Below are 17,101 nucleotides of genomic sequence, written 5' to 3'. Positions count from 1 at the left end.
TAGCGGTAGCCGGCATTGTGATAAAGAAAGAAGTCACTTCAGACATTTGCCTCTCAGATAGGACAGAGTGTTCAGGTCTAAATGTCCTTGCAACCGGTGAAGCCAGAGGAGTAAGATCTTTTTTAAGATGCCCCTGATGTGTCCATGCTTGTTAAGGAGGGCAGGGGGGCAGGGTGGTGATAAGGCAGGCAAGAGAGAGGGAGGCAGACCTCTATAGCACTTAAGACATCTGGTCTGTCAACGGGAGTAGTAGGGTTTCCTCAGACTATCCCATAATGCCACTGTAAAACCGAGCTCGGGTCAAAATGATCCCTTCCCTTCCTCCCTACACACTTTGTGTAGACCTCTACGACTTTGTGCACGTGGGGGATGCACTCTCAAAACACATACACTCAAACATACAGTATACATTTCCTTTCTCATTGTCGTACAAAAACCCTAGAGCATGCCAGTGCTTATGCCAACAATGTTTGGTGAAAGCTCACATGAGCCATTGCTCTTTCTCCTTGTTGAACTGCTCCGCCCAGCGGCGGGTGAGCTCCAGGTAGTGCTCGGGTCCATGCGGCTGGTAGTCCAGGTACAGACGGGTCACCGTCTTCCTGGGCACCGCCCTCTCTATCTGCGTCCCCTCGTGCCACTCGTTGAACGACGTGATGGTGACGATCTCGGGCCGCACGCTCTGCGCCGCCTGCAGGGCCGTCTCGTAGTAGCGCCCGTTGACGCGGTTGCGCGTGTTGTGGTTGTTCCACGGCCGCACGCTGGTGTCGATGTAGCCGGGGCCCACGCTGGGGATGAAGATGAGGTTGTTGCCGTCGCAGAACGCCTTGATGGCCTTCCAGTTCTGGTGCGAGGAGCCGAAGGAGAAGCCGTTGGAGGCGAAGTACGTGTACATGCCGTCGAAGCCCCCGGAGAGGATGTCGTGCTTGTGGCGCTCCTCCACCACCAGGGCGATGAAGACGGCGTCGTACGCCGAGCCGCGCAGACTGTGGGACCCGGACGAGGTCAAGAGTTCGGCCCAGGACTCCGGAGGGCTCAGGTAGGAGTCGTAGATGTAGAACAGGGGAAGGCTCTTCCCCGTGCTCGTCTTGTACTTGTAGAAAGCTCCATGGTCACCATACCTTAAAAAAGAATACATTCATTAATTCAGTTTTTGTTCTTTGACGGTTTCAGGAGCTACACACACAGTACAATGGCCAAAGGTAAAAGGTCAAAAAGACATCAATTAATATGGATTGGATGGCTATTCCAAAAGCAATCCAGCAAGCTAACTACTATTTTCTCAACAGCGCATGAAGTCATAATTAGGTTCTCTTTTTCTCCCCAGTGATGGAGGGTGCACCTACCTGTCGATGATGTATTTGACGTTGTCATGGACTGTTTGGTCATTTCTTCCTCTGTAAGGCTGGATATGAAACGCAACCTGGAAACATGGGCAGATACAGTATGAGTGCATCATCAGTTTTGCATCTGTCAAATTGCTGTAAAAAAAGAAAAAAAGCCACAGTCAGCGATTGCAGTATGACCTTTTGGAAAGTATTGACATCAAGTCTACAGCTGGTAACCCCCAGGAGCATTGTTATGTGGAAGGTTGTCATCAAGATAATTTGTAATGCAGATTTTTGGAGGGAAAGGATATTATATTATAATGTTTCTAATGTATTTGTTGCTCATTGTGCTCATCATTGCCATATCATTGGCTTAATGGCTTCAATTAATTTAAATGCAATGTTTAACAATTCCATAAATGTGTAACATCAAATTATGCAATATGTTTTCATTAATTCTCCAGCCCTATGACTTCCTTTACAAGCCCTATACAGTAGCAAGAGAACATACATTTGACATGAGTCGATTATTAGAGCATACACTGTTAAACCAACTGAGAAACTGTTTTAGACAGTAAAGTCTTGAGAGCTAATTTAACTGAGTGTACTAAAAATGTAACTGTAAGGATCCATATTCCTACTCCCAGTTAAATTAACTCCTGCTTTTTCTGTGTAGGATATACAGTGAGTATATGCTTAAAAAAGGAACGTTGCTTGAACTTGCTTCCAGTCCATTTGAGTGTCATGATAAATGCCGTGCTGCTGCACTATGGCTATGTAGCACAGCATCTGCCCTAAATGGTTGCCCTCAGGAGAACGTCAGTTAATGGCTCTGTTAGATCTAGCTGTTTGCCAAAACAGACCATAGAACACAAGACCAGCAGTGGAACATACGTAAAGATGTGCTTAAGTTGAATATTTCAAGGCAGCAGTGGAGAATTCCGTGACTGAATTATATATGATCAAAGTGAAATGCTTGTGCAGCAGATATAGTAGGACCCATGGGACTTTGGGACATGCCTACAAGATGTGTTCAAGAACGGCTTAAGAGTATGGATGGATGCCACCACCATTAACCACTTAAGCCCACTAGTCTATATAGAGAAACAGACATGAGTTACAACTGACCATTTTCTTTCTGTCTACACCACATCTCTATGACAAAAATAGACATTTTTGGTGAATGTTCCCCCAGAATAGACTAGTGTCCCTATGGCTAACATTTGGCTATTTTCAGTGAATATATTTAGTGTTGCGTGAAAAGAGGAGCCTGCTGGTATAGAGCCCTTGGGAATCTGGTAAACTACGTTTGGGTGTAAGTGGGTGTAAAGTTCAAGGGCTTGTTTTTTAGGCTGTTTTTGGCTGGAAAAGGGTAGGTATATACGTAACTGGAAGAAGCATATATCCATTCTATTAAAACATAAATACACTCATGTGACTAGATTTGACTATTTCATAACTTTAACGGGTTCAGGATGCTTACTGGCCATCAGTGGGTGAGGTTAATTTGAAAAAGAAACAAAAGCCCATTGAACTTTGAAAAACAAATATATAAATGGGACTTCCACTGACAGCGAGCGTGTCACTATGACATTGAATAAGTGCAGTAATGGATTAAACTGATGTTGGGAGTTGGCTATAGCCTAGTGTGGTGTTCTAAGACTGTGACCCTGTATAGATAATCTATGAGTTGTAGGCAATAAAAAAAGCAAATCACTGCTGTCACTAATGGAGACAGTTAAGTGCCTTTTTGGCGTTAGAAAAATAAAAGTGCATTTCGATGGTGTCAGAAGCTCCCTGTACATTTCAATTTGAACAGAGAGCGAGAGAGAAAAGTGGCGATGGAAAGAGAAAGAATTAAGGAGAGATCCTGACTGTCTGAATAAATCAATGGTTTGGAACCTGTGATTGAGGAGGCAGAACCTCCTGGTAATCTGATTAATGTGTCTGCTGGATTTCACATAACAGCGCAGTCTGCAGTAATAAAGTAAGATAAACCACTGTATCCATTTAAAATGGGCAAGCTATTACAGGATTTTTAGGCCTTTTTTCTTCTACGTAATTATTTTCCTTAGTGGATAAAAGAGCTGTCGCTGTCTCCTGTCCACTGCGGTTGAGTGCAGCGGCTGGAATGGCCAGCTCATGCTCATTTTCCGGCCTCGACATGCTGGGTCATTATGCCGTGGCCATTTATAAGTAAATGAGACAGAGCCAAGCATTTAAGGACCACGCAAACATAGACGCCATGAGCTAAAGCACACTTTTTGCATGAAATGTGCCGTGGCAGAGTGGAGTTTATTGTGGTCATGTCATGCAATAAGTATCACTGGTGTGCATCTGACTCATGCACTTACACAGTAAACCCAGACACAATGAGTGAGTGAAACAACGCTCCATTCTGACCTTTGAGGTCACGCTTCATAACATCTACATAGAAGACTGTCAACTTCCCTCCACTGTCAAAGGAATTATGCACACGCATGTACGCACGCACGCACACACACACACACACGCAGACACACAGCATTGCATGTAGGGCTGTCACAATTATTACATAATCGTCTAATCGTGATTATTTGACATTATCGCAATTATTTTGTCATAAACGTCATAATCGTGAATGTTGAAAAATGTCAGAAATAGTGGAAATAGCAGATCTACAAGCTCACAACGCGTCGCATCGTGACGCGTTGTGAGCTTGTAGATCGGCTATTTCCACTATCAATGTTATTTTTTAAGTAGTAAGTTGTCAAAATGTCAGTAATTTATTTGTGTGTTTAGGCTATGTGTCATATATCTGCCATATGCAACTTCAAAGCCTAAAAGCCAAACAGAAATGTAATTGTCAACGACAAAAACACAATTAAAACGTTAATCGCCAATTATTTGAGTGACAATTAATCGTCATGTAAAATGTCATATTGTGACAGCCCTAATTGCATGCCAACTGTGGGCCATACAAATGAATGGGATCTAGCTGGATTCTTCTCAATGCAGCTGGATGCCCCAGCTGATTTGTATCGCTAGGGCATCCATAGGTCATATTTCCCCTTCCGCATGCAGTTAATGTGGCCTACTTACAGGCTGGGACATTTAACAGTGCCCCCAGGGTGCAAATTGTTCACGGAAGCAAGCTGAGTCAGAGACACCCATAAGGCACATGTCCCCCCGCCCATCTCTCATCCTTGCCCCAGCCTCCAGTCTCCTTCACCTTCGACCATTTAGCCCAGCTCTATCTCCTCTCTAACCATTTCGATACATCAAAAAGTAGTCATGTTCGCTGCATTAGCCAATGTGAGGGCAGGGGCACTTCATTTGTCAGCATCATAGTGCTGCAAAAGTATGATGCTAATTGGAATTGCTTCTGGCTTAAGAAATTCAACATAATTTTAAAATAATAAAGAACTTTCAAGAATCTTAAAAAAAAGGCCAAAATGGCGATCACAAAACTCACTGCGCTCCCTTTTTCTTTTTTTTTAACAGTGAAAATAGGCAACCTACAGTCTCAGTGTGTCACATCGCTATGAACTTGAAACCCCTGATACTGTGTGCAATTGAAAGCCAGTCCACACACCAATGCAACTGGTGGACTGGGCTTTAGTGTTGGACTGGTAATCAGACTTTCAGGGTTGGTCTGAGCGGGAAGTGAATCTCTGACCCCAGCAGTGTTAAACTCTTTCTCTGCCTGCTGAGTGACCCACATGTGTCTTCTTGGTCTGATATTGTTCAGTCAAGCAGGCCAGACTACTGTAGGACGTATTCTCAACCGTTAATGTCAAGGAACCTCGGTATGGGCCCTGCTCAGTAGGTGCTAACTCTCAGAAATTATCTGGATGGCTTGGTTCCAGGCTTAAAATAATTGTGGGCTCGATGAAAAGCGAGACCATTATGTTCCCCCAAATCTTTATATACTAAGTTTATTCTCCTAAAACAAAGACTGACAGTACAAAGGCAGGGCCTTTAGCCAATGAGGGAGCAGTGTTCTTGGTGACATCACCACCAACAAGTGCGACCTGATATAAATAACACCACCCACATGAAATCTTTTGTAGAATTTTCTCCCAAATCTTTTTATAGTAAAGATTTGTGGGTTCGCTGGAAGCGTATGTTCTCCAAGGCCAGCGTGTTCTCCCAAATCTTTATATACTAAGGTTATTCTCCTCATATAACTGGCCTGTTGGAGTGCCCGTTGGGTAGATCTTTATGCCCATACATGGTGTTCCATGCGAGCCCACACTGTTTCGTAGGAACAGTATTTCTAGTTGTGGGCTCGCTGAAAGCCAGAACACTATGTTATCTTCATTATTTATCCACCTGTTTCCGCGAGAATTTACTGTAGCATTATTTGCGGGACACTTCCGGTTAACAGCAGACATACAAGCTCACGTCGCGTCGCAGATGCAACCGTTGTGAGCTTGTAGATCACTCTCGGTGCGGCGCCGGAAGCTGCCTGCACATTCTGCGCAATGCACGATGGGATGTTGGAAAGTTGTGGATAGAGTTCCGCCGCATAGTGAGTTCCATCGCAGACAGTACAAAGGCAGGGCTCTTAGCCAATGAGGTACAATCGAGTTGCGGAAAAAACATCTGGGAGTGGTGGTAGCTGGAGTATTGGTTGTGCTTCACATGACAGTGAGCACGTTGGAGAATATAGTCACGAGCGAGCCCACACTGTTTCGTAACAGTATCTCTAGTTTATATGAACTAGACCTTACCCGTTTGAAGATATGTGCTCCAAAATATGTCAAACGCACCCGGTGAAAGTGTGTGAGAGAGAGAGAGAGAGAAACATTCCTAACTGTGAGAGAAAGGGGTGTGTGTGTCTGTGTGGGGCTACAGATCCCATGGCCTGGAGGAACGGACCGTAACCCTGGCAACAGACAGCAGAGTTCAACAGAAGTGGTTAAGAAAACGCTAATTTAAACTGCTTTAATTTGGGAGAAATGAAATTCGGGCTCCGTCAGTGTTGGTATAATGCTAATGGCCAATACCATGTGAACTTTGGGATCAGTTGCTGAAGCGAGTGAATAGATAAACGTAGATAAGCGTGAGCGTTAGAGCGTTAGAGCGTGAGCGTTAGAGCGTTAGAGCGTGAGTTTGCTCCTTTATTAGTAGGATATCTTTGTAAATCTCTATGGGATAAAAAATTAATGGGTTTTCTATCTGTGGCACCACAGAATGGCCGCCACTGCTATGCCCTACTGCAGTGGTTCTCAACCTGTGGGTCGGGACCCTCAGGGGGGTCCCCAAATTACTTTGGGGGGTCCCCAGATGATTGAATTAATGTGCAACATTGTTTTCTCACTCAACAGTAAACAAACTCAACATAATATTTGAGTGTAGGGTATCTGCACATTTCTAAAGTGACAATTTAAGGACTTTTTCATTACAAATTAAACATTGGCCAAATTCTCAAATATTAAAGGCAGAAATTGTGAAAATAGCAGATCTACGTGAGCATGTAGATCGGCTATTTTCACAATAAAAACCATGTCGTACAAAATCTAATGCCTCAACTCTTTACTGCTCGTCAGGGTGGGGGGTCCCCAGTGAAAATATGATTATTTGGGGGGTCGTGGTCTGAAAAGGTTGAGAACCACTGCCCTACTGTACTGTAGGTGCGTTGCTGCTCCAAGTGGTGCTGATGGTTGACTGACAGATGCAGATTGTGTGGGCTACAGTACTTGGCAGATCCCAGAATGTGTATTATAGTTGTACAAATGTGCAAACAAAGTTGGACTGTAAAGAGATCATGCTCAGCAGATTCTTGCTGGGGAAAAATAAAGGTTTTGCGTTATTTGATCAGCCCCTTCAACTATGTAACTTAATTTGGGGAAAAAGTGCAGCCTAATCTAAACTCCTTATGGGCCTGATGCTGCAGCTTTACAGCCGAGAACGCTCGCTTATTCTCCCAAGCATCTCCGGGATCAGCAGGTGACCTGCTGTCTCTCTGCTTTCCAAAGCACAATCCGTGTTTACATCGGATATGTCTCAGGCCTGTTGCCATGGCTCCCAGAGCCATCTCTTTCTGCTGATCCTACTCGTGTATCCCGGTGAGAGAAAAGGAGCCTCGCGCAGGCCGTTCTGTTTTACTCTCGCCTCTCAATGGACCAGAGCAAGGCAATTATTGAATTGTTGCATTAGCAAATTTGCATTAGTGTTCCAAATGATCAGAGCCAGCGTTTTTGTCCTCGTCAGCATTTTTGCCAAGATTATGCAAGGGTTTTAAAGCACTCTAACGATAAATGTCCTTGTGTGTGCATTGGGAGTGGGAGGAGTTGGTCAAAATGGAAAGATACCCAGGAAAATGATATGCAGAAGTGTCCCACTCAACATCATATATTATACATTGTATACTGAACTGTACTTATATTTACCTGAGGTGGGTTGCCTTAAGCATCTTAGATTTTCCTTAGAAATTATGAAAAGGTTTCCTTAGAAGAAAACTAACCAAATAATTTAACCCTTTAGTGAAATCTAGCAACCGACCAAGATTTTCTCACTTTGTCACTGCACTTTTGTGGGACTGAGTAAGTAAATCCCCCTTCATTCAGCCTGAATGAGCCATTATACTCTGAGCCATTATACTCTTTTTACAGGATGGCTGCAGGAAGCTAGCCATCTGTAAGTGTGTGTGTGTGTGTGTGTGTGTGTGTGTGTGTGTGTGTGTGTGTGTGTGTGTGTGTGTGTGTGTGTGTGTGTGTGTGTGTGTGTGTGTGTGTGTGTGTGTGTGTGTGTGTGTGTGTGTGTGTGTGTGTGTGTGTGTGTGGGTGCGTGCGTGCGTGCGTGCGTGCGTGCGTGCGTGCGTGCGTGCGTGCGTGCGTGCGTGCGTGCGTGCGTGCGTGCGTGCGTGCGTGCGTGCGTGCGTGCGTGCGTGCGTGTCTGTCCGTCCGGAGCTAATCTCTCTAACCTCTGAACCGATTTGCGCCAATTCAAAGATTGTCTTTGTAAAACCCCCATACATCATACAGCTTGATGGGGTCATCGCTGACAAATAAAGCGTGGCTTTAATTCAGACGAATACATTTTCTCCTGGTATGGGAGCTTCATGCATACAACCACGGCAGAGTCGTATCGCGTGCTTAATTTTGCCTTTCTTGCCTTCTCGCTCCAGCATAGATGCATTATTTCTGTGCCTGCAGCCAAACAGTGGAAGAAATAAACGCAGTATCGAGCTGACAGGCAGCAGGGTTGAGAGGGTTCGCTAGCCTGACAATCCACTGACACTAAACAAAGTCGATTGCAGAGGACAAGGCCAAATGCTTCTGAACACATACTGTAGTATGTTGTCTGCCAATGGGTTATTTGTTTGCATTGCCATATTTTAAAACATTCTATCCATGAAACATGGAATGCTATTTTTCAGCAGATACAAGCCTGACTGTTTCCCAAAGTCCCCCACTCAGGTTGTCCCCAGCAAAGCCACGCTATTCTGAGTGGCAACCTTTCAGCCACAGCCTGCTTTTAACCTTTATTTTAGGGTACCCTTGAATTACTTACTTATTAATTACCCCCTTGGAATAATAAAGGTATCTATCTATCTACTTGCATTGCAATGAATCGGTTTGCTTTGCATTGCATGTGTCCCACTCAATTTGCTGAACTTCTGCTGCATGTTGAGTTATGGATGTGCTTATAAACGTCGGAGTTTGAGTCACTGTGCATTGCACAATGCCTCATCATCAGGCTTGTGTGAGCAAATTTGCATTGAGAACACATTTACATTTACACATGGCTGCATGGTGTAAATTGGACATGCACTCTGCTTTTACATGGCACTCATTCTAACCTACTAGCTGAACTGCACTTCTGAAAAGAAATGCAGGCTTATCTCTATCCTTGCAACAGTAAATTCATTTGTTCATCCTTTATTTTGAACTCAAATGATCAAATGTAATCTTTTCTATTGTCAGTGTGTAACCGCATCCAATCCAGACGTGATGTGCAACAAGGCAAGTACTACAGGGGGCGGCATAGCTCAGGGGTAGAGAAACCGTCATTAGAGCACAAAGAGTTTCCGAAGAGTTCCCAGTTAGAATCCGAGCTCCCCCTGAGTTAATGTCGAACTCCTATTTGCTCCCGGGGAGCAGGTTGGTGCCTTGCATGGTTTCCTCCGCCATCAGTGTATGAATGTGTGTGTGAATGGGTGAATGTAATGCACAATCTATGTAAAGCGCCTTGGGTATGGTGCATATCATTGCACCATTTACAATTTACAGGGGCCTAGTGGTGACGGCCCATACGTCGTCACATCAAAAATAGCCAATCTACAAGCTCACAACGCATCACAACGCACAACTGTAAGTGTAAATCAGGCTTCAGGCAAAACTGACATTTCAAGCATTCTGATCCACTCCTGTGAGCAGCATTGAGGTAGGATGGCAGAGGGTGATTTCTTACATGCCCAGCCACCTCATGCCCTATAGTGGTAAGGCTGGTTGGCTTTGTTTAAACATTGTGTTGAACAAAAGTTGTTGCTCCATTATTGATGGTGCCTTAGCTTAATGGTTAGGGGGAGTTACAGCACGGCAGCGGTTTACACAGACACAAGAATAGCTTTTCATGTATACTGTATGCGTAAACATAAATACACTTACACTTTGATTGTTTAGTTTTTTTGGCGTGACCCCACTTTGTTCCCCTTGAGTGGGTTCCATGTGGCTCCCAGCTAAGTTTGTTGATTGTGACCGAAGGTCGCAGTATACCATGAGAAATGTTGCAGCTTGTCTCCGTCTGTCTGTCTGTCTGTCTTCAGTCAGTCAGTACACATTTTTACAGTCTATTGGTTCCCTTGTCACTGTGACATCACTCTGACATCATGCTCTGATGTCACTGTGATGTAGCCACTCTTAACAGAATGGGTTTACTGCTCTGACAACACACTCTGGCTTCATGTCCCCTTTATGCCCATATATGTTATGCCCATATATAGTCGACAATGTGATGTCAGAACATGCCCATATATGGGCATTCCCAGATTACTAGCAAATTAATTACATCCCTGTCCGTTTTATGCCCATATATGCAGATCCCTGTCCCGATGTCATCAATATTAAGAGCATATCTGGGAATGCCCATATTTGGTAATGCCCATATATGGGCATGTTCTGCCAATCTCAACAGGAGCTGTTGAAACTATTGAGATTTGGTAACTGGTCCGATATACAACACTGGCCAGATTGCCAAGAAGTGGCGCGGCCTCGCCCTTTAGGCGTCCTACTAGTATAGTATCAAGATCAGTTGAAACATTTTAACCCTATATACAGCTATTTGAAAATAGTGGAAGCTATATTTTATTTTATTTTATTTATTATTATTTATGTATTTTATCTTGAAAGAAATGAAATATTTTGAATATTTTTTAAACAAAGAAAAAAATATCTCAGGTGGGTCCTTGGCAAATTGTATTTAGATGGGGGTCCATGGCCAAATAGCAAATACTTATTAATTAGTCAGGAACCACTGATCTAGAAGAGCATTTGTCCGTATGTATACATAATATATGATATTCCGTTCTGTCTATAATTTATTCATTATAATGGTTCTTAATGTGGGGTCAAACTGCGAGTCCTTGAAATAAAAAGAGGTTGAGAATCATTGATTTATAGTCACTCTCATATACACTTTCCCTCACTCCTCTCTCTTTTTCACACACTTTATCTCACTCTTCTCTCACACACACACACACACACACACACACACACACACACACACACACACACACACACACACATCTCTCCTATCTCCTTTCTCCCACGCACTTCAGCATGGGTGTCTGTCTGAGACAAATGTATTGTTTTCACAAGCTGACAGCCCTGTAAAACTACTGTTCACAACAGGAGCACAGAGGTCCCTTTTTATGAAACACTGGCAGTTATGTCACCAACGATACCGCTGCAGCATAATGGGGTCACAGCTGCACACATCTGTCTATCTCTATCTCTCACTTATTTTCTATTTAGTTTTCTCTCTCCCTCTCATTCTCAATTCTTTCTCTCTTTCTTTTTCTCCTGCGTTTTCTTAAATTTTCTTTCTTTCTGTCTTTCAGTCTTTCTTTTGTTCTTTCATTCTGTCTTCTAACTGTCCTATTGCTGTACCCATCCATTTATGATTTCCCCCCATCTCCATAGCTGTATCTGCGGAGCATCTGACATTGAATATCGTGTTACGAGGAAGCGGTCCACGTGAAACTTTTATGAGCCTTCAACGCTATGTGACAGAAGGCAGAAGAGGAACCAGATATTGGAAACGGTTGTTCTTCCTCTCTTTGCCTTGCCATTTTCCAGCCTAATTGGCATGAGGTCATGTGGTTTCCCCTCTAACCCCCATCCGGCCCATCTATCCCACTGATGCGTTGTTCCCCAATTGATTAATTCCCACTGACAACTCATTGGACAGTAGCTCTTTTGACCTAATTTTTGTTGGTGATGGGTCTTTTTTTTTTGCCCGGCTAGTGGTGGGCGCTAATGATGGCAAAGCCAGTCGAACTGTACATCCAACACTTTGGTCCCTAACGAAATCTCTAAAACTACTGACTGGACTTACTTTGTAATTTGCTGTGCATATTCATGCTTTCTGGAGGATGAACCCTACTGGTTTTCCTCTAAGCGTTTTTCCACCAAATGGGTGTGTACGAAATGTCCTGAACATCCACGTGTGTACACCTAGTCCACGGCTAGTTCAGACTACGACCAGTTTCTGGTTTGTTGGCGCTTTGTCTCACCTCAAACCTCAGCGTAAAAGTTGTACTTTCCTCAGTTTTTGTGTGAATGCGGTTGAAGGGAAAACTACACAGACATGCATGAACCAGCTGTATTCATTTGCATCATCATCATTCATATACAATTCAAACTCTGTCAGAGTTTTTCTTTCGCCCTCCAGCTCTTCTTTTAATCTTTAGTTGTCCAGGTCAGACTACGGACACATTCTCTCATTTAATTGTACTCTATGCATAGCATATACTGTAATTCCAAACATTCACACCTGGAGTGCAACTGTCCTCTCTTACTGACAGCTATTAATTGGCCGCCATTGTTGAAAATGCTGCCACAGACAGATGGATACTGAAGGCTTGGCCTCTCAATCAGTCCTGTGCCAGCTGTTCTGCACTGGTGGACTGACAAACCTTTAAATCATTGCTGTCGGGGGGAAACCTTGTAGGTCCAAAACTATTCCTTTTTCATCATTATTTAAAGAAACATTTTAAAATAGTGAAAAATCTACTTTGAGTGACACTATTGTATTATGATGAAATAAAGCATTAATGAAGAATACAAGGTTTCTGCCCAACAGCAACTCAATTTAGGTCAAATGATGCCAGTCACCACTTTTTCAGTGATATTGTTGTGTTTGCGATTGTTTGATTGTGTGCGTTTGGTCCTTAACGTGTGATTTTCAATTGTAGTAGTCACGTGTTTTGTTGTTTATTATTCTGACTAATTCATTCCAGTATTGACAATGGCAATATTCTGAGCACTGTTTTTCTTTTCTTTTCTTTTTTTCTTTCTGGTTTATATAATTTTGTGTTAATTGCGTGGAGATTATTGGTTTGTTTTCAGATGCCTGTTAAATTCTGTTTTATAGGCAAACCCATTATTCAGTCCTTCAATTATTCTACAACCACTCCTGTTTTGTAACCAACTCTACAACACTGACAATTTTGTCTGACCAGCAGACCCATTCTGTAATCCAAACTGAAACTGAATCCCTTTACCCTACCAACAAATTGCAGATACATTTAAAAAAAGAATAGGAGTAAAAATATCAAATCTCATATATTATATCTGTTTTGAGATTTGATGATGTGATATTTTTACTTTGTTTATTTGATATATCAAATATGCAAAGTGTGTAATAAAGGACAGCCTTCCTGTTTCTCTCCACTGAGGCAGAAACACTCTATACTATTCTATACTAGATGTTGAGATTGTAGACTTACAAATGTATCTTGTTACAACCTCTTTACATCTCTATATTATTCCATTTATCTCTCCAGGGACGTGCAGAGAATGTTAGAGGGGCAGGGGCAGACATTTCTAAAAGGGCTCTTTTGGTGAAAATTCCAAAAACAAACGTTCTACAAGTCACACAACACGTCGCATCGCGATGCGTTGTGAGCTTGGAGATCGGCTGTTTTTGGTGTGTGATGCGGAACTCAACAAAGTACAAGATTCAATCCAATACAGTGGAGATGCAACTCTTTAAACATAACATGCTGCGTTCAAGTTCAGGAGAGTTTGGAAAAGGCAATTCTCTTGAATGCTGCGTTCATACATTCATGGTCTGGAGAGGGCACTTTTAAAGGCGGGGTAAAAGGGCAGGGGCACGTGTGCACGTGCCTGTATCTCGCCATCTTGCGCTCTCACACGCACATACTTTTACACAGTTAAATACTACGCTTTTTGGAGTTCCATGAACTCTGAGGATGTTACTGTGTGTGTGTGTGTGTGTGTGTGTGTGTGTGTGTGTGTGTGTGTGTGTGTGTGTGTGTGTGTGTCTAGGTCAGTTACCTTCAGGTTGTGTCTGTAGGCAGCGTCCAGCACAGCTGGCACCACGTCCTCAGTGGGTTCTCCGTTATCGTCAGCCATACCTGGAGGATACCAGGACACCACCAGAACCCCTGTGGAAAGGCACACACACGCACGCACACGCACACACACACACACACACACACACACACACACACACACACACACACACACACACACACACCGTATTATAATGCAAAGTGTCAAAGTGCACAAGGTCCAGAGACTCTCAGGTGTATTTGAACGTTTTCCAGGGGGTTCCTGGATAAATGTGTTAATACATCATCAGATCAGTTTAACCAGGTTAACCCTATTTTCACACTTCAGCTATTCATGCCTTGTTGATCGGCTATTTTTGAAAGATTTTGAAAAATCCTGAAAGAAAATATTCAATAGTTGTTGTTTTTTTGTTTTTGTTTTTAATGCACATCTTCTCTTCTGGGGTCCCCACAACATATTTTCAGATGAGGATCCACGGCCAAATACAATTTTCAGAACCATTGTTATTATGCCACCCAGGAAGACCCAAAGATGTTAACCAGGAACCAAGCTCACTCACAAACGGTAACCACATGATCCCTATTCTGTCCCTATTCTGTCCCTAATAGCAGATCCCAACGGGTTGCAATACCACATAGCTATTTTCAGGGAAAAGGGGTTCCTTAATGGACCCGTATTTGGACCCCAGACCCCACGTTGAGAATCAGTGTTATATGTCATTTTGGGACTATTTATGAAGTGACCCTTTGAGGGTTTCAGCCTCTGTCTCCGCGCTGTGAGAGAAATGTAGGTCTCATGAATCCCCTGGTGCAGAAAACTAGGATGTATGTCAATGTTAAAGACAGCTGGAGCTGAGAAATGCCTTCATATCTGACAGCTGACATATCACCCTGGCCCAGACACAGCAGCCCACTGCTGCTGGCGCACCCACTCAGCCCGTCTCCACCACAGGAGCTGTACAGAATATTTGATTACAATATCTAACAAGTCACATCTGCTGTATATTGAACAGTTTTGACCATGGCTATTATTTTATATTTATGGTGCTCTGGCCACGAAGCGTTGTACAATCAGTCATCATCAACCCAAGCAGTGCTCTTTTAAGTTTGGCTGGCTATCTACAGTATGTCTCTGTCTGTGCCAGCATGCGGGATCTGATTAAATGGATTGTTTTGAACTAAGTGCCATTAGCTGGCCCTCCGATTGATCCATATGATAATGTCATGTGGTTTCAAAGCGATGGATGGCCAGGTCATCATTCTGGATAATATGTCCCTAGACAGATATACACATATGTTTAACTGGCGTGGCCTATTAGACCATGCAGACATGGCACTTCTTCCAGTGTGAATATTTACGTGTGTTGGATATATAGCCTAAGCAGTGCCATTTTAAGAGTTTGTCTCACAAGAACTTGGAAAACTGCTGGCATAATAACCTTTTGCTGTCTGCCTGATAGAGAACCATTATGCGCTGAGCTTTAACAGTGACATCCTATAAATACTTCTAATTCTACCCTGTGGGTATTGTGTGGTTCTTAGCCCATACTTTTACTAATTTAACCACTAACCTTTATTTAGGACAAGGACACTTTAAAAATACCTTTTTACCAGTCAGATAATGTATTCAGATTCTGACTACATTAAAGGCATCCTTAAAACATTTACCCCCTATTTACAACTCGGGGAACTTCTAAGATGCTATCAACAAGGACTGCATGGAGGATGTGAGAGCAAGGAGCTGTCCAGTGAAGCTGGTGCTGAATCTCATTGTGCTTGTCTATCAAGCATGGAGGGAACAGTTCAACGCTACATTTCCTCCTTGAAATGTAAAAGTTTGAGAGCCACCCACAGCTGCTTTATAGTCGCTGGGGGAGACGCACAGCACAGTCAGTGACAGCTTTCCCATGACAGTCGTGGATGATCCCTACCTGCTGCGGATGCTCCGATCTGCTCCATGTGCGACTCTAACACGTCCGGATCTCTGGAACTGTAGGGATTGAGTTCAGGGTAGAAGCTGGAGCCGATGTCTTCCGGCGGCATGTGCCTCCCTCTCGGGTAGCTGGCGGCGATCTTAGGGTCCCAGTGTGGGACTAGGACGTGATCCCAGTGCATGTATTTCCCATCCATATGCGGGGTTCCATACCAGATATAATAAAATATGTGGACGTCGTAAAATACGGTTCCTTCTGGGCTAGAGTTGGACAAAACTACTTTGGTGTTGCGGGCCGGGTGGGCTTGAGCCGGGGACACTGCCGTCTCTTGCGGCACGGAGCGCCGATCCATCTTCCCCCCTCCTATCATCGGTAGAAGTTCGAATCCCGGAGCCAAATCCGGGAAGCCGTCACTGGGTTTCAGGGTCTTCAACCCCATCATAGTTCCGAAGACGAACAGCGTGAATAGAAAAAAAGCTATGCACGCTTTCTTTCGTAGCCTTGCCATCTTCAGGCGAGTCCTCCGTCAGAGCAAACGTGGTCTGGATGATGGGGTAAACAAGTCGCCCCTGTCCCTCCGCACCGGGTTGAAGTTCAATTCAAAACCTATAGGATTGAAAGTATCGTGCTTGACATCCAACGTTGCTGTTGGATAAGGACCATATCTACAGCATCAACTGATAACTTGAAAAGGCAGTTGTTACTGTACATGATTGCAGACAAGTAGCATACAGATTAAACGTCGCAGTTCAATTTGGGTAAGGGTGTTTCACCCCCTTCTAAAACATAATCAGTCTCATCTTTTCTTTCTTCTTTCAGTTTATGAGGTCTTTAATGAAATTAATGGTCGTCCAAAAGTGCGCATTGCGCTCCATAGCACGGGATAATCCAGCATACGATATTCTTGTCTGCCTTTAATTCTTCTTGGCGTTCGCCAAGTGGAGAGAGAAGGGGAGGGTTATTGCTTCATCCAACGCCTTCCCCGAGTCTGTCGAACACTCTGATCTTCTCCGTGTTGTTTTACAGTAAGACGTTCCGCCCATTGATAATTAAACTGCCACGTCAGAGGCTAGTCTAGTCTTCCGTTGCGTGCTCGTTGGCTGCATTCTCCTGCTCCAATGCATTGCAGTGCTGGGCAGGAAATCTGACAGATGTAGTAGACAGCTATTGTCCCCAAGAACCGAGCAGTCTCGCATGGTCTCAGGTCGCTGTCCATGGTAGCATTTCAGCGATTGCTCTTCATGCAGCGGTTCCAGCCCGTACCTGCTACTATATGACTGAGGAGGAGGCAAACAGGATATTTGTTCCTGCATGTC

The 17,101-nt window shown here is 43.8% G+C and overlaps 1 protein-coding gene across 2 annotated transcripts; it reads right to left on the bottom strand.

The window, feature by feature from the left end:
* Nucleotides 1-481: 481 nt before the first annotated feature.
* Nucleotides 482-16,293, bottom strand: LOC308303624 (glycoprotein endo-alpha-1,2-mannosidase-like protein; the record flags this gene model as incomplete). 2 transcript variants are annotated; one of them, XM_080748054.1, is made up of 4 exons in its annotated part: nucleotides 482-1,118; nucleotides 1,344-1,420; nucleotides 13,790-13,944; nucleotides 15,783-16,293. In XM_080748054.1, 4 exons carry the CDS (start codon nucleotides 16,291-16,293, stop codon nucleotides 482-484), a joined length of 1,380 nt encoding a protein of 459 aa, XP_080604180.1. The 2 variants fall into 2 exon arrangements, with proteins under 2 accessions (XP_080604180.1, XP_080604181.1); XM_080748055.1 differs by having other exon boundaries at nucleotides 13,835-13,944.
* Nucleotides 16,294-17,101: the final 808 nt, after the last annotated feature.

The sequence above is a fragment of the Nannobrachium achirus genome (assembly GCF_963921795.1).
Source record: "Nannobrachium achirus genome assembly, chromosome: 2".
NCBI lineage: Eukaryota > Metazoa > Chordata > Actinopteri > Myctophiformes > Myctophidae > Nannobrachium > Nannobrachium achirus.
This window is presented reverse-complemented; position numbering and strand designations above follow the sequence as displayed.